The sequence below is a fragment of the Eulemur rufifrons genome, chromosome 1 (genome assembly GCF_041146395.1).
Source record: "Eulemur rufifrons isolate Redbay chromosome 1, OSU_ERuf_1, whole genome shotgun sequence".
NCBI classification, from domain to species: domain Eukaryota; kingdom Metazoa; phylum Chordata; class Mammalia; order Primates; family Lemuridae; genus Eulemur; species Eulemur rufifrons.
Genome location: NC_090983.1, coordinates 5,923,140 through 5,944,485, shown reverse-complemented (window position 1 = coordinate 5,944,485; position 21,346 = coordinate 5,923,140). Strand labels below are relative to the sequence as shown.

Genomic DNA, 21,346 nt, shown 5'->3' with positions numbered 1-21,346 from the left:
GGGAAACTGTCTCCATTTCGGCCTTGACTTGGGCAGGCCTTTGATGCTATTTAAATCTGATCACCTTCCCAGGTTTTGATTACTTCATGTTTCTGTGGGTAAAAAACCCCGGGGCCTGAGAAGGAGCGGGCCAAAGGTGCCAGAATCTCCGGGATGTGGGTACAGTCATATTCCAGGCCCTGCGATTAACCCAGTGGCCTCTAAGGGGAGGGACCCGGACACACCCGTGCACCCAACTCTCGCACCCAGAGGTGCGGGTGCGAGTCGGGGAGCTGTGAGGGGCTGGAGGGCAGAGAGCAGGCTGCTGGCTGTGGAGACCAGAGCGCCCTCCCGAGCAGGGGGTGAAGACAGTTTTGTTCTCCTTCCGGCCCCTCTGGCTCCACCTGCATCTCGCTGCGGCTGGTAGCCATGGAGACCTTCTGTGAGACGGTGCAGTTTTACCTGAGGCACCTGGAGGACAGCGTGTACCCCGTGATGACGGAGGAACAGTTTGCCCTGAAGCTGTTCCCGATGTATCGCTACTTCGTGACCCTGTGGCTGAGGCAGCGCAACCCGGAGGTGAGATGGGCCTTCCCAGGGGGCCTGGACCCCGCAGCCTGCGGGCCGGCAGATGCTGAGAGGCCACCGGGTCCAGCCTCGTTCCCTGGATCCCAGAGGGCGGTGACCGGATTCATGGCCGAGCTGGGGACTTGTGATGCTGGATGGCGCAGACCCGCGAGCCTCGCTTCTCGGGGCCGGCCTTGGGAAAGGACCCTGGGGAGTCGTTGGATGCGGGTGGATGCTAATTCTGAGAGCACCTGTTGCGTGCCGGTGCCCTACCAGCGTCTTGCCTACGGGAGCCGTTTCCACACCAACTCTGTGATGGGGGGCTATTTTACAAAGGGTTTCCACGAGGAAACTGAGGCACAGAGAGGTTATGTGCCTGCTCGAGGCCACCCAGCTGGTAAAGTGGGACTCCGACCCGGCAGTCAGGCCATACCGCACTACCTGTGCAGGATGAGGCCTTGAGGCTACTTCTGAGGTCCCTTCCGTCACGTGTCCTTAGACTCTGTGAATGGGGCTGAGACCACTGGCCTTGGTGGGGGATCCTGGGACAATGAGCTGGAGACCCCACTTCCTGTGGCAGGTGAAGCTGGGGGTCATCAAGTCCCTGAAGCCCATGCTGAAGCTCCTTCTGCCCAACGACGACCTGCGGGAACAGGTGTACGACTACATCCCCCTGCTGCTGGCGGAGTACCAGGGCGGCCTGGAGGCCCTCTTCATCACACAGGCGAGGGCCACGGCTCCGGGGCTTCGGGGTTCCCAGGTGTTCGGGGCAGGTGTCATCTGGGTGGAAGGTGGGGTGTCATATTTTGGCATTGTGTCAGCAGACCCAGCATCTGTGTCCTGAGAGGCACCTGTAGGGTTTATGGGAGATCAGCTCTGTCATTCCAGGTGGCAGGGACCAGATTCTGAAAAGCCCTGGAGGCCACAGTGAGGTCGTGGCCTTGTGTTCCTTTGTTAGGGTCGCCATAACAAAGCACCACATGTGGGAAGCTCAAGACAACAGAGACTTACCCTCTCATGGCTCTAGAGGCCAGAGGTCTGCAGTCAGGGTGTCAGTTCCTTCCAAAGGTGCTAAAGAAAGTGTCCTTGCCTCTCCCAGCTTCTGGTGGCCCCTGCTGTGATAGTGGCGACATCACTCCAGTCTCGTCCCCCATTGTCATGTGGCCTCCTCCTCTCTGTCTCTCTGCGTCTTCTTTTCTTACAAAGGCACCCACCCTACATCCAGCATGACTTCACCTCAAGATCCTTAACTAATTACATTTGCAAAGACTTTATTTCCCAACAAGGTCACAGTCTCAGGTTCCGGGTGGACATGGACTCTGGGAGGACACCATTCAACCCCCGACAGCCTTTGACTTGTGCGTGCTGGGCCTGATGCACTTTGTAATGGGGTCACTTGCTTGCAAACGGGGCTTAGTCCTCAGCTATAAAAGCAACGCGGGGAGATGAATGTAACTGATTTAGGAGTCATCTGTAGATAATTCTGGATAAAGAATTGGATTCACCTCCAAGCGAATAGGAGGGAAAGGTGAAGAAGGCCTTGAATGCCACACACGCTCATGACCCAGCACGGCACTGGGCCTTACTGTGCATTGCAATCACCTGGGCCTGGGTGAAATGCAGGCTTGGATTCGGCAGGTCTGGGCTAGGGTCAAGGGGCACACTAAGTAGCAAGGGTGTAGAGTTTGACCCTGGGTTGGTAGAAGGTCACCTGCCACCATTTGCCCATCCCTTGCAGGTCTTGAGGCAGATCCTGGAAATGTCGGTCACCACCAACACCCCTGTGCCCCAAATGCAGCTACATACCATTTTCACGGAGCTGCACGTGCAGGTGAGGCCGGCAAGCTCAGCTGGGCGTGGGCATTCTCAGGGTGGATCAGCATGGAGTGGAAGTGGGCTGCAGGAGGTCGCGTGGTCCCCAACTCGACTCACTCCTGTGCCTCTGTCCCACTGGGGAGCAAGGCTGTGGTTCCCACGCGGCCCTGGGCATGGTGAGGCTGGGCTGCCCCTGCACCTGTGCCCTGTGGTCTCCCCCACCGCCCTGGACGCCCCTCCCCAGGTGTGCACCAAGGTCCCGAGCCAGCATCAGTACAGCAACCAGAACCTGGCGGAGATCGTGCGCTGCTTCATAGCCCTCGGTGAGGCTCCTCGCAGGGGCGATCCCTGCCTCCCCCAGGTCTGCGGGGAGCCCCTGCCCCTCTGAGTGCTGGGCCTGCTGTGGGCCCAGTGGGCATGACCAAAGCCGTCCTTCCACCCTGCAGCTCGCTCCTACCCCAGGGAGCTGATGAAGTTCTTCTTCAGCCAGATGGAGATGAGTAAGGAGGCCATCCGCGTGGGGACTCTGGCCCTGATTAGGGCCGTGGTGAGTGCAGATGGTGAGCAAGGCAGGAAGGCAGCGGGTCTTAGGGGGGCTGGTTTCACCCATGTCTGGGCATCTGCTACTTCCCCTTTTATAGACATTCCTGGGTGGGCCTGGGGAGCCACGGTTCTTGGTCACTTCATATTTCCTAACCTTTCACCTCATCAACATTGTGGCCCATCCTCCCCACCACAGCCCCCTGTTGACAGCATGTAGCCCCGAAGGTACATAATGGTTAGAAGAGGGGGGCAGCTCCCACTCGGCCCTAAAGCCAATTGCCTTTGTGCAGTGCACAATCTGGGCAACTGTATATAAAGGACCTTCCGCTGACATTAAACCTCTCTTTTAAAGAAATGCAAATTTAAGTAACAATTAAAATTTTTAAAATTATCTGATGAACATAGATGATAAAGATAATGGCTGTAGTTGACCTGGCCATTTTTCTGTAAAAGGACAGTTAGTGAAAGTATTTTTGGCTTTGCAGGCCCCATATAGTCTCTATGACAATTACTCCACTCTGCTGTTGTTAAGCAAAAGCAGCTGTAGACTGCTGAGCATGGCTGTGTTCCAGGAAAACTTTATTTGCAAAAACAGGCGCTGGGCTGGATTAAGCCTGCAGGCTACACTTTGCTCATCTCCGGTCCCTGGTAACAAGAAATCGACCTCTTATACTTCATTGACAGAGATGTAAATCCATAAACAATTCTGGGTGCTCAATTGGATAGGGACCAGTTTTGGGATCCACAATTGAACTTTTTGTCAACTGTCTGAAGGAAATAATTGCCCAAAGGTAATTAATTGGACAAAGATGTTCATTATAACGTTGTTCTAAAAGCAAAACATTGGAAAAAAGCCTAAGTATTTTTCTATAGGGAATTTGTATAATAGAATAAATAATAAGTCTGCACCATGGAATATTACGTAGCCATTAAAAAGAGTGTAATTGGCCAGGTGCAGTAGCTCATGCCTGTAATCCCAGTACTTTGGGAGGCCACGGTGGGAGAATCGCTTGAGGTCAGGAGTTTGAGACCAGCCTGGGCAACAGAGTGAGACTCTGTCTCTACAAAAAATAAGAAACATTAGGTGGGGCTGGTGGCACGTGCCTGTAGTTCCAGCTACTCAGGGGACTGAAGTAGGGGGATCACTTGAGCCCAGGAGCTAGAGGATACAGTGAGCTATGATCGCACTACTGTACTGTGGCCTGGGTGACAGAGTGAGATTCCGACTCAAAAACAAACAAACAACAGGTAATCAACCTACCCTTTTCTGTGGAAAAGCTGCCTTCTATATATTAAGTGTAACCGTACAGTGTGGGGTGGCAGTATTTATAGTATTTATAACCTCAATTATGCAAAAGAAATGTTTGTTTATGCATGAACAGGTTTAGAAGGACATACCTAACCTATGAAGAATGGTTATTTTTATTCCAATTTTGCAATGAACATATACCATTTTTTATAATCAGAAATAAGGTTTCCATCTTGGAGATAAAAACCCTAAGTTGTACCATCTTCCCTTAGTGCGGGATCACCTGCCATCTCAGGAACTTAGTAACTTGACTTAGTAACACCTAGCCTTGAGCACAGTATCAATTTGCATGTCTAACTCTACCTCCAAACACACCAGACCTCTCCAGAACCTTCTCAGGGCGCTGTCTCACCTCCCTTAGCCCTCCTCCTTTAATCACCTGTGCTGCTTTAATCAGTTGTACCATTAGCAAATGCTCAGCCAGCCCTTAGGGGGCTGGGTGCTGTGTTAACTCATTCACTGCTCACAGCAGCTCTGCGAGGGAAGCACTGTTATTACCCACATCTTACAGGTAAGGAAACTGAGGCACGGGCCATTAAGTAATTCACCTGAAGTCGCGCAGCTGGGGTGTGGTGGAGCCAGGATTTGAACCCAGGCAGCCTGGCACCAGGACCCACGCTCTTCACAGCCGTGCGCTCAGCCCCCGAGTGCCCAGAGCTGTGTTCCCAGCTGCAAGGCACTAACAAGCTCTTAGGCGGAGACCCTGCCCTCAGGGAGCGTCCACAGCAAAGCAGTGGCCAAGTGGACAGAGGCGGAAAACAGCACCCCACCCTGGGCCAGAGGGGAGGGAGGGGTCTGGAAGAGCTTGGTGAGGGGGCGTCTAAGGAAGTGCCTCTGAGCTGAACGCAGGGCCATAACAGGACGAGGGAGCTGCTGTCCCCTGGGCCGCAGCCCTCCAGGCCGGCTTTCCTGTTCCAGAGCCCAGGATGAACATCAGGACCATCTACATGGCCGTCCGGGTGGTCAAGAACACCCTCTCTGACACCCGGTCCAAGGTGAAGGGCAGAGACCTGGGGAGGGGGCGCTTGGGCCCCGCTGCTGGGGAGCACTGGGAAGTCTGGGAGGGTGGCCGTGGCCACCCGTCCTGCTCTGTGGAGCTGCATTTTGGTGGCCTTTGGTGGAAACCCCAGCTTCCCGTCCCGTTGTCCTGCCTGGGGCTGAGGCTCTGCTCTCCAGATCCTCCCTCTCACCACGGAGCTGGGCTTTTCAAGCTGTGTGTCGGGCACTGTCTTGGGCAGAGGAGAGGCTGAGCAAACCCAGCTTTGGCTAGAGCCACCGGGCTGCTTAGGGGTTTCGTAAGGTCTTTGTTGCATGTGAAAAAAGCAAATGAGGGGTACAGCCTCTTTTCCTCGCAAAAAGGCTGAAAAACCACAGTCCCAGGCTCCCTGGCGGCCACAGCCAGCTCAGAGCGTGGCTCTGGTTCTGGCCGCAGGCCAGGGAGGGGAGGTCCAGGGTAGGAAAGGTCTGCACTGGGCTCCGAGGAGCGTGGAGGAGGGAGTGGGGGATGGGGCTGGAGATTCGGCAGAGCTGCCTTCTGAACCTGAGGCCGCATCTCAACCACATAGAGTCTCCCCACAGGAGCCGCAGGGAGCCCAGGGTCTCCCCGCCAGGGCTGCTGAGAGGGGGCAGCCTACATAAGAAGGGAGAGAGGGCGCCCCGTGTCTCCACAAGGGTCAGAGGAGGCTCCTGGGTGAGGCTGGGGGTGTTGGACAGAGTCGGCAGTCGCTGGGTGGCCCCTGAGGCCCCTTCTAGCCCAGAGCACCCCCTGTTCCCAGCTGTCTCAGGTCACAGGACTGGGTGTCGGGTGCTGAGCCCCTGCCCTAGCGCCCACCCCACCCCTGACACGTCCACTTGCCCTGTCCCCTCAGGTGAGGATAGCTATTCTCCGCATCATTGGCCAGTTGGCTCTGTCTGGCTACCAGGAGAGGGTCAAAGGCTGGGGCCTGAAGTACGTGTCCGTGCAGCTGACCATATCCACCTACAAACTGGTGAGTGGCCCCGACATGCAGGCTGCCGAGCAGCCAGCCTTTGGGAGTGGTTTCCAAAGTGCTGAGGGAAGCCGGCCGCTCAGCGCCCCTGAGTGTGAGGCTGCGTGTCTGTTCCCGGCGTAAGTATACACACACACACATACACACACACACTCACACATACACACACGCACACACACACACACGGGGAGTCTGTGGGTAAGGACGTGTGCGGTCCCATGGGCAAGAGACACGCGCACAGTGCTGGGCATCCTGCAGCCCCGGCATCTGGGCAGGGAGCCGCCCGTGGGGGAGAGAGGAGACCACGCCCGTGACCACGGCAAGCCCCTGTCAGCCTGAGCGGGAGCCCGCGGTCCTGTCTTCCAGACAAACCGCCGGGACAGCTTATGTCAGAGGGACTTGGAGGAGAAGATGGTCCACAAAGTCACCATGGACACCGTGAAGATCTTAACCTCTTCTGTCAGTGGGATGACCAATGTGAGTGGCCCGTCCCACCGGCCGCACTGGGGTGCGGGATCCTGTCTGCAGGCTGCTGCAGGGGAGCCAAGCACGCCAGAATCCCGCACCCTGGCTTCCTCCATTCCATGGCCTGGGGGCCTGGGGGCCTTCCTCTCCCAATTGCCTGGCAGAATTGACACCCAGTGCCAGAGCCAGGTCCTTGATGGGAACTCTCTCTTCATCTCTGTGCCCCTGAAGCTGGGGCAGCGCCCAGCAAACAGGGATCTCAATATATACTATCTGACTCTTTGCCTGAGATATGTCCATGGCTTTTAAAGCCCTTTTAGTTCAGGCAGCTGTGTGTGTGTGTGTAAAGGAGTGATGTTCGTGGTCTACTTCTGTAAACATTCACCGAGTTCCTACCACGTGAACGACATGAGGGTGTGCGCTTAGGAGGGCTCAGCACAACCGCCAGGAGTTCGCAGGCTGTAGGAGAAACAAATCAACTTTTAACTGCAATAAAACGTGACAGCAATAAGATAGGAAAAACGCACTGTAAGAACATCGAGGAGGGAATGATTATCCACTGGTGAGGCCATAGGCTGGCTGCTCCCCATCCATGGCAGCTTGGTCTGATTGCAGAAATAACAAGAATAGTCGTCGTAGCTGTGGCCTATGCAGCACCTCCACAGAGCAGGCGCCGTGCAGGTGTGCAGCCTGCCAATCTCGTTTAGTCATCCCAACAGCCCTGTGGGGCAGGCTCTCCTATCCTACTGCCCTGATGTTGTGGATGAAGAAACTAAGGCCCAGAGGGACTCATCCACTTGCTCGAGGCCTCACAGCCGGTGAAGAGCAGAGCCAGGTTAAAACGCCCTCTCCCATTCCCCGCGCTGCCTCTCTGGGGAGCCTAGGAGCTGGAACAGTCTAGTCCTGGCGGCTCAAACAGGTCAAGCCACTGCACTTGTTAGTTGGTAGCACAAGAGCCTCACCCTAAACTCCCAGGGGCGCAGGGGACCCATGATTAGCTAGGGGTGTTGAAGGCTCTTAAGGCCCTTTGACCAGATGAGACCCACCCATGTTGCTGAGGATAATCTCCTTATGGTCTGTGGGCTTTGATCACGTCTACGTGGTACCTTCACAGCCATTCCTAGGCTAGTGTTTGACTGAATGCCGGGTGCTCTCCCCTAGCCAAGGTGACAGGTAAAACTGACCATCACACCTGGCAGGCCCAGAGGGGCCATCTGCCCACTGTGAACCTGCAGAGGACTTGGGACCAAAGGGAGGGCCCTGAGGAAGAGGATGGAGTGGGTGAGGGGTTGGTGCAAGGCTGGCAGGGCGGGGATTGGGCAGAGCGCATGCCAGGCCCGGCGGTCCGGCTCTGTTGCCACATCTCGGGGTGGGGCACGTAGATGCCCCTGGCGGAGATGGGGGCTGGCGGTGGAGCAGTTCAGGGCTGAGGCTGCCAGTGGTCAGGGGACAGCTCTGAGGAAGTGGGCTGGGCTGACCCTCTGGGTGCAGCCTGATACTCTCCTTAGATGGCCGGGACGCCCTGGCTAATCCTGGGTGCTCTCTCCTTCCTGCACCCCAGGAGTTCTGGGTGAGGCTCCTGTGCTACATCATGGAGACAGACTACATGGACGCCTTGACCCCCATCTGTGTCAGCCTCACCAATCTGGCGGAACGCCAGCTGCACAGCGACGATGCGGAGGCCACCGCGGCGGGCAAGAGCAGGCATGGTGGGCAGCATCCCTGGGCCAGCCAGTGGTGCTGGGTGGTGGGTGGGCTCCTCATGTCAGAGTGCTCACCCGTCCACTCCCCAAACCCCACTCCCCTCCTGGAAGCATCCGGAGTCCCAGTAGCCAGGTTAAACCTAATGCTTACCCTTGTCATGTCTAAGGAGGTGGTAGAATCATGCAAACTCCCCCCTGGTAGCCACTCTTCATGTCCCTGTCCCTCCGACACCCCAGCCCAGACCCCCCCCTGGGGAGCTCCTGGTCCATCCTCTCCAGGTGTGACCCTGCTGGGCCTCTGCTCTGCGCTGCCTCTCTGAGCCAGCTGGAGGAGCTATAGCTGTCCCATCCCAGTCCTTGCAGACCACCCCCACCAGGGTCCACCTGGAGTGGGCACCGTCAACACCAGGCTCTCAGAGAAGCAACTGTGCCCTCTTCCACATTCACTGCAGTCCCCCCCAGCCCCGACCTCTCGGTCAGGGCTTCGCAGGGATGGGCGTGGCTGGCGTGGAAGTGATTCAGGGAGGCCTTTAGGATCCAAGGATGGCAAAAGGCACAGCCTGCTGTCTGAGTTTGATCTGAACAAGCCAGCCAGGTGACAGCCTGAGGCCTTCCTTGTGCCCTGCTCACCCTCACCCCCGGGGCTGAGTGCCCTCTTGGGGCCCCACATTTAGCTTCTCAGCAGGTCTGTGCCCCCTGCCCCCTGCCCATCCGACCAAGCACTGCCAGTTTGCTTGTCACGGACTCGCTGGCTCCCAAGGCCTGTAGTGAGAGACAGGAGGGGTGGGCAGAGTGTCTACTGTTGGCTCAGCAGAAGCCAAGGTTCACAGCAGTAGACAAAACATTGTCACGGCATGTCCTGGTGTCCACTACAAAATGGGCATGGCTGGAAAACAGAATCTTCTAAACCTCAGCCAATTAGCACAATTCTCCCCTCTTCCCAGGATAAATCAATCATGTTCCTTATAGAAAAATCCCCTGTGCCACCACATTCTCCGTCTTAGGGAAGCACCTTCTAGGGCAAATTCCCGTTTGGGGGCTGGGGGGACGGGGCATGTCCATCATAGGCTGCGGCCTCAGCTGGGCGCCACCTCCTTCTCCCTCAGTGGACCTGCCTGCGCCGCAGAAGCTGCTGGCCCGCCTTCTGGTGAGTGGCTGACCCGCACCGTGCCCTGCCTGGCCAGGCCGTGCCCTGTGGCACCTCTACCTTGACCTCCTAATTCCCGAGCCCCAGGGGTAGGAAGGACCCAGGGGGCAACAAGGGAGCCGGACACTTGGCAGGACAGAGCAGTCTGCATCCCTGTCGTCCCTCTTGGGTAGATGAGGCAGGGGCAGTGTGCTGGGAACTGCCAGGACCCAGCCTGGACCTGCTCCCAGATTGCTCCGCCCATAGCGTCCCTGGGACACTGGGGCGCTGGGCTCGCCCACCCCTGGGGTGGGCTCAGTCCTGGGGCCACGAGTCTGTCTCTTCATGGTAACTGTGGACACTAATCCATGCTCCACTGAGGCGTGGGGTAGGGACGGAGCCCCGGCTGGGCCCCTCGCCCCCTCTCCTTCCTGCAGCGTCCTCTGCAGGGCTCCCTCTGTCCCTGGAAAGCCCCGAGCTCTGTTTAAAAGCCACACGTCTTGTCCAGCTCCTCTCTTTGCAAATGAGCACAGTGAGCCCCACTGAGCCCTGGTGCCCTGCAGGTGCTGATGTCATCGCCCTACAAGGGGGAGGGCCGTGGGATAGCCATGCTGAACCTCCTGCGGACCCTGAGCCAGAGCATCGCGCCCACCATGGCCGACATGTGGGAGCAGGAGATCCCGCTGCTGGTCCAGTACCTGGAAGGTGAGGTACCTGGGGCGCCCTCCCCGAGCCAACCCTCCACTCCATGCATGTGCTGGGGTCCTAATCTCGTGGCTGGAACGACAAGAGCCGAGGCTCAGGCTGGACCCACACAGCCTACTTTGGCTCTGAGAATTGGCCGAGCAGCTTGGAAGGTGGGGGGGGGGGTGGGCAGTGCAATGTGCGGTGGGCTCATCCTTGGGGGGCTGTGGCTGCCAGGCTAAGGAGGCTGACCCGGAGCACGGGTGCAGCAGAAAGTAGCAGGTGTGAGCCTGCGTATGTTCCTGCAGAGCACACCGAGTTCACCTGGAATCAGAAGGCCTGGGAGGACAAGCTGATTCAGGTAAGGGGGACCGGTCTGCATGGAGGAGAGAGACGGGTAGCGGGTGGCAGGGCATTGGGTGGGCTTGGCCTGTGAGGAGTTGAGGAGTCCCCCCCCCGAAGGACATGTTCTCTGTCAGAGACTTGGGAGTACAAAGACGCAGCTGTGTCTGTCAGCAGGGGAGAGCTGAGAGAGCCTTCCATGCTGGGCAGCCAGGAAAGCAGTGGGGGTGACGCCCTCCTGCCAGCCCCACGAGCCGCAGCCTTTCCCCAGCCTCACTAGCACTGGATCAGGGATCTATGGACCATGTGAGCTAGAGATGTGGGAAGGGGAGGCCAGAGAGGACAAGTCCCTACTCAAGGTCACGCAGCTTTCCTAGAGCCTTGTCCCCCATGCAGCAATGTCTTCTTCCTCCCCAGTTTCTGAGACACTCCCTCAAGAAGACCCGGGGGTCCAGCTGGAGCCTGCGCCTGAGCAAAGAGCTGAACAACCAGATCTCAAGCTTTGACAGCCCCTCTCTGGAAAAGGTTCATGCTCACAGGGCCAGGGCAGTCTGGGCGGGGGAGACGCCAAGGAGGGTGGAGGGCAGAGGGTCCTGCGTGTGTGAGGCCAGCTGGACCTGTGGCTACTTACAGAGCTCTGGGAGGAGTGGCGGGTGACCTAGACCAGTGGTTTTTAGTTTTCAGTTTAGCTTTGGTTTGGCTTTTTGTCTTGTTTATCCTCCAGATTCTGGTTCTTGATCACGTATGTGTTTTTCTGTAAAACGGTTTTTTTTTACAAGACTATAAAACATTGTTGAATGAATTCAGAGGAGGTCTCAATAAATGAAAAGCATCCCATGTTCATGGACTGAAGGGCAGTCTAGTAGGAATGGTGGTAGCTCCCAAATTTATCTTCAGTTACAGCATGATCCCTATCATAATTGCAGTCGGATCTTTTTTTATTGTTGTTGCAGAGATTGACAAGTTGATCCTAAAATGCCAGGGCCCCAGAATAGCCAACACCATTATGATTAAAGAAAACAAAGTTGAAGGATTCAAACTTCTTAATTTCAAGATTTCTTACATAACTGCAGAAACAAGACAGGGTGGTACTGGCATAAGGATAGACATACAGACTGATGGACTAGAATTGACAATCTAGAAATAAACCCCCAGTTTTATGGTCAATTGATTCTCAACAAGAGTGCCAAGACAGCTCAATGGGGGAAAGAAAGGTCTTTTCCACAAACGGTGCCTGGATAGCTGGATATCCACATGTGAAAGTATGAAAGTGGACTCCTTCACATCATACACAAAAATTAAACCAAAAGGAGTCATAAACCTAAATATAAGAGCTAAAGCTATAAAACCCCAAGAAGAAAACATAGGTGTGAATCTTCATGACCTTGGGTTAAATGAAACCTTCTTAGATATGATACCAAAAAGCACAAATGACAAAAGAAAAACAGATAAATTGAACATCGTAAAAATGAAGGCCTGTTGTGCTGAAAATAATACCATCAAGAAAGTGAAAAGACAACCCACAGGATGGGAGAAAATATTTGCAAATCATATATCTGATAAGGGATTATCAATATAGCTATGTATCTTACAACTCATTAACACAAAATGACAAGCCAATTAAAAAATGGACAAAGTCTGTAAATAGATATTTCTCCAGAGACACAAATGGCAAGTAAGTACATGAAAAAATGTTTAAGGTCATTACCATTAGGGAAATGAAAATAAAAACCATAATGAGATCCCACTTTATGCCCACTAGGACGACAATAATCAAAAAGATAGATGCTAACAAGTGTTGGGAAGGATATAGAGAAATTAAAACCCGCATATATTGCTGGCGGGAATCTAAAATGGTGCTGCTGCTTTGGAAAATTTGGCGTTTCTTCAAAATGTTAAATGTATAATTGACAGCAATTCTACTCCTAGTTGTACATGCCAAGGACATATGAAAGCCTATGTCCACATGAAAACTTGTGCATAAATGTTCATAGCAGCATTATTCATAATAGCCAAAAAGTGGAAACAACCCAAATGTCCACAGATGTGTGAATGGATAAACAAGTATAGTATAGACATAAAACAGAGTATTACTCAGCTACAAAAAAGGAATAAAGTGCTAATAGATGCTATAACTTGGATGAAGCTTGAAAATGTTATATGGAACTGAAAGAAACCAGATGTAAAGAAACACAAGGGATCCCATATATGATTCTAATAATATTTATATGAAATGTGTCCTGAATAGGCAAATCCAGAGAGACAGAAAGTAGATTAGTGGTTGGCAGGTGTGGACAACTGGGGGGAATGTGGAGTGGCTGCAGATGGGTGTGGAGTTTCTTTCTGGGGCGATAAAAATTTTTCCAACTTAGGCTGTGATGAAGGTTGCACAGCTCCAAATATACCATTGAATGTGTACACTTGAAATGGGTGGGTGAATTTATGATATGTGAGTTATAACTCCATAAAGATGTTTTAAAAAACATTTTTACAAGTGTCAACTAAAAATTGAATTCATTCAAATATATACCCTTCATAGTTTAGTATGTAAAATAATAAATAGCAAAGAATATCTTACCGATATCTTCTATTAGCTAAACACTGTACATTTGTAGGTGTAAGGTCTTAATCAGATGTTAAGGCCCATTTGAAAGGAAGTTGTATGTAGTATTTAATAAGCAAGTGCATACATTTAAACCATATGTAATAACTCATCTAGCTTAAGATAAAAAATAAGTAAATTTTAAAAAGGATTTTGTTGTCCCAGATAACTTAAAAAGGCACAATTAGACGCAGCGGCTTAAGGAACCTCCTCAGGACTCTCCCCTCTTCACCTCTCCCTCGGGGGGCAGGGGGAAGGGGGTTGCTGACTCAAAACCCCTGGTAGATAGAGCCAGTCCTTTCTCAAAAGTAATATGCAAAAATCATTATCTGTCTTATATACAAATAACACAATATGTAAAATATAAAAGATCCCACTCAAAGTAACAACACAGTGGAACATATATAAGCAAATAAAATATTAAATATATGAAGTACGTGGAACCAATGTGAGGAGCACAAAATTATGAGGGGGTTGGGTAGGGAAACAAAAAGAAAACCTGAAAATATGGAAACAGTCTCTTGTTCTTGAATAGAAAATCATAATCTGCTAAAAGTTCCCATTTTTCTCAAATTAATCTACAATACAATTTATTCCCAGTCAAGTCCCTTAAAGGAGTGTTTATGGAAATTTGAGAATTTGACAAGATTATTTCTAAGTTCACTGAAATGGAAAAAGGAAAGAAAATAAGAAGATATCAAAAAAAAAAAGCACATCAAGGAAGGATTTGTTCTTCCAGAGTAGATCAAAGATTTAAGTGCACAAAAGAAGACAAAACCATGGATGGGTGAGAAGAATATATTGATGGATATTTTTGTATGTATTAGGAAAAAGCCAAGAAAGACAAAGGAAAAGAGATAAACTATGACTATTAAATTTTCTGTGTGGTCCTACCATTTCCTGCTTGTTTTCTCATCTCTAAATGCAGTAGTACCATTTACCATATAGAGTTGTTGTGAGGATTAAATGAGATAATACACAATTGCTCTCGTTATGCTTCCAAATATACAAACAAAATTATCACAAATAAAAAAGTAGAAAAAATTCACCAAAAAAATGAGAAAAAGAATGTTGCCAGAAATTCAAAGAACTATATAAAATGGATCATGAGAATATGGAAAGATGATCGACATGATTAATAACCAAACGCATCAAAACGAGAATGTTCCGCCTCTTACTGAGCATAACCTATGTCAGGGAGTTCGTGGGAAAATTGGTGCTCTTAGATCTGTGGGCGGGAGTGTACGTTGATTCAGCTTTTACAGAAAAAGAGTTTGGCCTCCAGTGTTACCATGTGCAACATGCCTGCCCTTATACAGTCCAAGCCCCCAGACTAACCTGAACCTTTATTTTAAAGAATATACAAAATGCACAGATATGTGCACATTAATCTTATGGAATGTTGCAAACTGTGCGCGACAGCGCCCCCTGGAGGGTGGGCTTGAGGAGGCCTGAGCGCCTTTCTCCCTCCTGTCTCTCCAGGGTTTTCTGTACCGGGCCTTGGGCTTCACCTTGGCTACAGGCCTGGAGGCCAGCAAGGTGGAGGTGCTGCTGCTGGAGCTGCTGTACAAGACGGACTACAGCAACGACTTCGACCGGGAGGTGAGGGCACCCGCAGTCCCTGCCTGTCCCCCAGACCCCTCAGGACCCTTGGGTGACCTGTGGGTTCATGTGCCTGCATGCATCTGTGTGTACATGCGTGTGTGCCCATGCACACGTGTGTGGGCCCCTCCTCTGCCCTCACCCCAGCTGGCTGGGTCTCCCTGCAGGGCGTGATCCTGTGCTTCGGCCTGTGTGCCCGGGGCCAGGTGAAGACCGTGCTGAACGTGCTGCACGACTTCGAGGACCGGATCCAGGAGTCGGAGCAGTCCTGGCAGATTGGTGCTTGGCGGGTACGGCGCCCTCGCTCCACAGCTAGGCCTCTGGGGCCCCTAGCACAGTGCTCCCCCCTCGCCCCCGTCCCGAGGCCCCTTCTAGATCTCAGGAAATGCCCCCTCCAGCCTCCTGTTGCCAAAACGATGCCCCCGAGGCTTTCCTCCAACAGAGCTTCTGCTTCTGGATCATCTGAGATTACAGGGTGGGCCTTCCCAGGATCAACCAGACTCCGTCAAGGGGTCTCGCCCCTTGGGGGGGTCCTCAGACCCACAGTGGGGGCTCCGTGGGTGCGGGTGGGACATGCAGAGTCCCAGGCCCCGCCCAGACCCCCAGGATCTGAAGAAGCTGTTCAGGTAGACCTCCGTGGGGGCCTTCCTCATGGAGAGCTCTGCCTCAGTGAGTCCACGGGCTGTGGCCCCCCGTTGTACGGGTGAGAACACCGAGGCTTGCCCAGGGGCAGGCGGCTGCTCGGTGGTGAGGCCAGCATTGCACCCAGCCTATGGCCCCAGCATCTGGAGGCTGCCCCTGCCAGCTCCAGGGGGTGTCCCACAGGCTGGCTGAGCCCCCACTGGGAAACCGTCCCGAGTGGCCCATGTCTCAGGCTTTGCCCTTGCCCTTGCCCTCGGGCCCTTTTCCTGGGATCTGTCATTTGGATGGAGAGAATGAGAGTGTCCTAGAGGGTGTCAGGCTTCTGCCCCAGGGTCTCTGCAAAGCAGGACCTGAGCCTCGGATTCCTACTTGTGGCCTGTCAGGGCATGGGCGTCCCTGTGCCCTGTCCATGGTGGGTTTGGTGGGCTCCAGCACCTCCCGCTGGGTGCTCGTTCAGAGGGTGTGCGTGCCGGGAGGCAGGGCTGAGGCTGTCGGTTTCCACTGGATCCCCAGCCTCGAGAGTGCCTGGCCCGGAGCAGTGCCCGGCAGGCAAAGGCATGGGGTGTGCAAGCTGCCTCTGTCTGGGGGTGTCCACGTGAACCTCCTGCCCACGGCTAGGGTGGTCCTGGCAGCTATTGCCTGGTGGAAGCCTCCCAGGGGCTGGGCCTTGGCTCGTCTTGCTCACCCCTGCGTGTCCAGTGCCTGGTGTGTGGTAGGTGACCAACACAGATGTGTTGAATGAATGAATAAATGTGTGAGTAAATGCATGAGCATTTTAGGCACCCAGAAAATAGTAAAAGCACCTTCCACTGGCTCAATGGTAGCTTTGGTCGGGTGGACAGAGACCGTCCACATGCAGCTGGGGCAGCCCCAGCTCTCCCCCAGCCTGTCCCCCAGCAGTGCTTCCCCTCTGGTCGGCCTCGCAGAAGGACCACCCCTGGAGGAGGGAGGCGGTGAAGAGTGCCCTCATGGTGATGTACAGCTGCGTAGCCTCCTACTGCCACCCCCAGCTGCTCCTCAACCACGTGGACACCCCCATCACCGCTAAGATCATCCACCACTACTCCAGCAGCTGCCAGGTAGCCCTCACCTACTGCCCGGGGGGACGCCGTCCCTGGGCCAGGATGGTGGAGAGTCACCCCCCGTCATTGCTGGGCACCCCCAGCCCCACCCAGGAGACATCCGCGTCCTACCCTCTGCAGCATTTGGGAAGCCTGTTGCCCGGACGTGCTGTTCTCTGTGCTTTGGTGTCCGGCCGGGGAGGTGTGGGCAGTCCCTCCCCGAGTGCCAGGCGGGGTGAGCGTGGGTCCCCAGGAGCCACAAGGTGAACCCCACCTGTTTCCAGCCTCTCCCACTCCCTCTGGCCTTCCTGACACCTGACCCAGGCCCTTTCATAAAGGATGAGACGTGAAAGGACTGACGACTTCCTTGGAATGGCAAAGAGGAGAAAACACAGAGAATAAAGCAAAAATTATTTTTATGTTTAAAAACTGTGGTAAAACATACATAACACAGAATTTGCCATCATGACCATTTTTAAGTGTGGAGTTCAGTGGCGCTAAGGGCATTCACATTGCTGTGCAGCTGCCACCGCCATTCATCCTCAGAATTCTTCATCCTGCGAAGCCGAAACTCGCATCCGTTAAACACTGACTCCCCGTTAAGCCCGCGCGACCGCCGTCCTGCTTTCTGTCGTGTGAATCGAGCCACCCCAGGAACCTCCTATAAGCGGAAGCAGACAGTATTTGTCCTTCTGTGTCTGGCCAATTTCACTTAGCATAATGTCGTCAAGTTTCATCCATGTTATAAAAGCAAAAATCATTTCATCTCGATAACTTATCCTGCCTCTCTGGGGACACATCGGGCTCAGTGTCCCTGGTCACGGAGGTGCCCCCTGAGCTGCATTGCTGCCCCCGGCACGAGCGTGGGAGGCCAGGACCCGGGGCTCCTGAGAGGCTCACTCACCAACGTCCCTCCTTCCGCTCCCTCTTCTGGGCACAGAGCGTCTCCCTGAAAATGGCCTTCATGAAGAGTGTCGTGCAGGTTACCAACGCCGTCAACAACATCAAGGACCTGGAGGACTTCCAGTACTCCCAAAAGACGGCTCTTACTGGCATCGTAATGGTGAGCCGGGTGAGGGGCCTCCTCGTCCCTGCATGGTTTGGGGTCTAACTCTGCTGACTGCCTCCCCCGGTCAGAGGTTTTCCTGAGGGCGTCTGAAGGACAAGCTGTCTGCGGAGGTCTCTGAAGCCCTCCCTGTCTCAGTTCTGCTTCGATCTGTCTAACTGTGGGAGTTCTGGGAACGATTTTTGTATCTGATAAGGTTGCAAAGCCAGGCAACGGTTTAGAAACCGGGGCAGAAGACCTGGCTGTCTTGGGCCCTGTAGTGCCCAGAGGTGGCTGGTTTGGGGACTGGTAGACAGAAACCCACGGGGCTGGCCCAGCTGTGGCCTCAGTGTCTCTCCATGGGAGGGACTTAGGGGCAGGGATCTGCTGGAAGCAGGACTTACAGTGACATTCACCCAGAACTTTGATAAGATGTAGAACATGTCAACTGTGCAAAGGCTGATGGAGCTTGTGGGACAGCCAATGTCCTTCTTCCCCAGACCTCCCCACCCCATGTCCCTGCCACCGCCCTGGCCCCTGGAAACTGCTCAGCGGGAAGCGAGATGGGGTGGACAGGAGGCTCCAGAAACAAAATGGGCGTTGCTGTGGCTCCCGCGCTGGGCCAGGAGCTCTGGGCCAGGCTGGCCCAGCCTGTGAAGTTGGTCACCAGGTCTCGCTCTGCAGAGGCTGGCACTTGCGCTCAGGCAGGGGAAGTCTAGGGCCCCACTCCCACTTTGCCGCCTCCCCTGAGATGCCAAAAGCCAGGTGATCCTAAAAGGAATGGAAGAGGTATGGGATGTTCGAGCACTTTGGGGAGCATCGGGTCTTCCTACACTAACCCTGGGGAGTGCTGCCACCTTCACGTCACTGTCAGCCGAAGGCCAGGGCTCCTCACCTTGCCCGACCTCTGGGTGCCGGCGGCTCACTATCCTGCTTGTGCTGGGCAGGCGGTCATCAGGGCAGAGCCGACTGACAACCTGGTTTCTCCCGTGCGGACCATGGCGATGGACGCCCTCTCGCACCTGAGGTGAGCCAGGCCCCTGCCCGTGCCCAGGGATGGGGCAAAGTCCGAGCCCATCCCTCGGTGCCCCTTCAAGGGCTATACCTCCCTTGCCCCACCCCACCTCTGTAGCAGGGATCTCAGCAGCAACTCACTGGGGCCGTGGCCCGCCTAGAAGGTGGGGGTCTGTCCCCGCCAGCTCCTCTCCGTAACTCTCAGCAGGTTTGCAAGTTGGGAGCTCCTCTTTGGATTGGGAGGTGAATGGCAGGTGGGTGGGCTGTTCTTTGGTTGATTAGGGGATGTTTTGAGCAAGAAATCACAGTGGTGACACAGAAGATGGTCACAGGGACCTTCAGGATGAACTGGACTCGGTCAGTCAATGGGCTCAGTCAACTATTTATTGACATGATTTCTGCAAAGTGACCTAATGCTCGAGGCTGACCTCCCTGGAGTTGTCGACCCATTGGTGGGGAGGGGGAAGGAGGAAGACTTTATGGATTTATAAAGTTAGTATTTGAAGAGGTTGGGTCATCTCCAGGAATACTTCACCTGTAACTTAGGCTTGTAACAGAATCATCTGTTGCTTTAAGCTGCAGCAAACAGGCAGATTTTAAATACATTTCACAAATACCAAGTGAGCACGTGTTCAGTTAATGCTGGGTACTGAGGGGACACAGAAATACATGAGAGATACATACTAGTGCCAGCCTTTTAGGGACTTAGAGAGAAGACAAACACATACAAACAGTATTATAATCAAGCTAAGAGGAATGCATTTGCAGGTGAACCCCCCCAAAAATCTAAGACCAGAAAAAGGGGGCTGCTAATAAAATGCCACTCAGTCTATGCAACAAGGGCTGTCAAAGGGTTCGGTGCAGGACTTGGCCTTTGACTTTTGACCTGGGCTTAAACAGAATGACTGGAGAAGTACAACACACCTTCTCCCAGCATGGAGAAGTACAACACACCTTTGGGGAGCAGAAGTTTAAAGTAAAGTAGATGGCAGCTCTTAGCTCTGGGGCACAACAGAACCAATGGGGAACTTTTAACAGTTCTGATACCCAGGTCCCATGCCAGATGGGTTCTGATACCCATCACGCTTGAGAACTAGTAATGAAGTGATAGCAGGAGAATGCGCAGCACGTGCGGATCAGCCAGCTACCACCCCGGGAGGGTTTGTTGAAACCCAAATGCCTGGCATCCACCCCCAGAGTTTCTGACTCAGTAGGTCTGGGGTGGGGCCATAGATTGTCTGTTTGTAATAAGCTCCAAGGTGGTGCTGCTGGTCCAAGTATTACACTCAAAAACCCTTGGACCAGGAACAGGTTGGGAGGGCAGATCCCATGGTTGTGGTCAGGGAGGAACAATGGGACGTTTCTGAGTAGGAGATTAACGGGCTCAAAGCAGGGAACAGCAAGTAGGAGAGGTGGCCCTGGGCCACTGAGGCTCCCCTCAATCACAGACACAGTCAGTGGACACTGGTGGCCACGCAAAGCCAGGTGCCCTGGGAAGGGACGCACACCTGAGCCCCCAACTGGAGAAGCTGGTCTCTCCCTTGTCCTGGGCAGTGGGGTTGCATGGGCTCAGCACCCTGACCACTCCTCTTTTCACTGCTTCTTTCCCAGCAAGCTGAAGCCTTTCTACTCCACAGAGGAAAGCAGTGAGCTGATGGATATCAGTTTACATTCTGTAATTTCTCTCCAGCCCCCAAGAGAGGACAACGAGTCCATTACGGTAGGTTCCTCTGGGCCACCTCCTTTTCTAGGTCAGCACCTTGAAGTTTACGCTGACATGGGCAGTGCCAAGAGTCCACCTTCCTGAACCACTCTCAAGAGGTTGGAGGCAGCAAGGTGGAGCAGGCGCTATTAGTGAGTGTAAGGTGATGCTAGCTGCTGTGACAGATGAGCCCCGAAATCTCAGTGGTTTAGCAAGATAAGATAACATTTATTCCTCCCCACTTTTTTCTGAGACAGGGTCTCAGTCTGTGGCCCAGGCTAGGGTGCGGTGGTGTCGTCACAGCTCACAGCAACCTCAATCTCTTGGGCTCAAGTGACCCTCCTGCCTCAGCCTCCTGAGTAGCTAGGACTACAGGAGTGCATCACCACTCCCAGCTAATTTTTCTGTTTTTTCTGGAGACAGGATCTTGCTATATTGCCCAGGCTGGTCTTGAACTCCTGTGCTTAAATGATACTCCTGCCTTGGCCTCCCAAATTACTAGGATTACAGGCGTGAGCCACTCCACTGCACCCAGCCTTATTTCTCATCCAAGTAAAGTCTAGCTGTCAGCAGGGGTCGGGTGGAGCTCCTGCCTACAGTTGTTCAGGATCCTGGGGGTATTATATCCTGCCTGGACAGATGGGAGAGAAATCCTGGAATGCCATTGGCCAGACACAGTCATGTGGCTCGCCCTGTGCAAGGGGTCCTGGGAAGTGTAGTTCCTGCCTACTTGGTGGTTTCCCAAGGACCCTCTGGAAGAGGAGAAGGACTCTTTTGTGGACAGGCAGCCACTTCTGTCTCAAGGGCCTGGGCCTGGGTGAGGAGTCGGGTGAACTGGGCTCTAGGAGTTCAGTTTCCTCCTTTACAAAGTGGATTCCTCTCGAGTGGTTGTCTTGGGCTTCACACGAGAAGATGCGTGTAAAGAACTCAGACTGAACAGAAGATGGGGGTGACTGTCACACCACCTTGGTTCTCCCCACTGGCCTGGGCCCCCGCAGAGAGGGTGGCTGTGTGTGCCCCTCCTTGCCGCCCAGCTCTCGCTCTTGGCTGCAGACTCTGCACGTGGACGCCCGCAGCGCCCTGGAGCGGCTGATGGGGCACCTCCTGCAGAGGCAGCTGGACCCCAGGGGGCTGCAGGAGATGGTGCATGTGAGTTG

General features: G+C 53.9%; 1 protein-coding gene across 1 annotated transcript in view; it reads left to right on the top strand.

The window, feature by feature from the left end:
• Positions 1 to 21,346, top strand: part of MROH2A (maestro heat like repeat family member 2A) — a 45,255-nt gene that overhangs the window by 10,692 nt on the left and 13,217 nt on the right. Inside the window, exons 7-26 of the mRNA XM_069465800.1 lie at positions 407 to 558; positions 1,127 to 1,270; positions 2,285 to 2,377; positions 2,606 to 2,684; positions 2,808 to 2,921; positions 5,132 to 5,208; positions 6,082 to 6,201; positions 6,568 to 6,678; positions 8,228 to 8,375; positions 9,476 to 9,516; positions 10,059 to 10,200; positions 10,488 to 10,540; positions 10,939 to 11,046; positions 14,606 to 14,725; positions 14,893 to 15,015; positions 16,294 to 16,446; positions 17,369 to 17,491; positions 18,421 to 18,500; positions 20,099 to 20,207; positions 21,243 to 21,338. Coding sequence (XP_069321901.1) covers positions 407 to 558; positions 1,127 to 1,270; positions 2,285 to 2,377; positions 2,606 to 2,684; positions 2,808 to 2,921; positions 5,132 to 5,208; positions 6,082 to 6,201; positions 6,568 to 6,678; positions 8,228 to 8,375; positions 9,476 to 9,516; positions 10,059 to 10,200; positions 10,488 to 10,540; positions 10,939 to 11,046; positions 14,606 to 14,725; positions 14,893 to 15,015; positions 16,294 to 16,446; positions 17,369 to 17,491; positions 18,421 to 18,500; positions 20,099 to 20,207; positions 21,243 to 21,338 — 2,186 coding nt within the window. The remainder of the gene's footprint in view (positions 1 to 406; positions 559 to 1,126; positions 1,271 to 2,284; positions 2,378 to 2,605; positions 2,685 to 2,807; positions 2,922 to 5,131; positions 5,209 to 6,081; positions 6,202 to 6,567; positions 6,679 to 8,227; positions 8,376 to 9,475; positions 9,517 to 10,058; positions 10,201 to 10,487; positions 10,541 to 10,938; positions 11,047 to 14,605; positions 14,726 to 14,892; positions 15,016 to 16,293; positions 16,447 to 17,368; positions 17,492 to 18,420; positions 18,501 to 20,098; positions 20,208 to 21,242; positions 21,339 to 21,346) is intronic.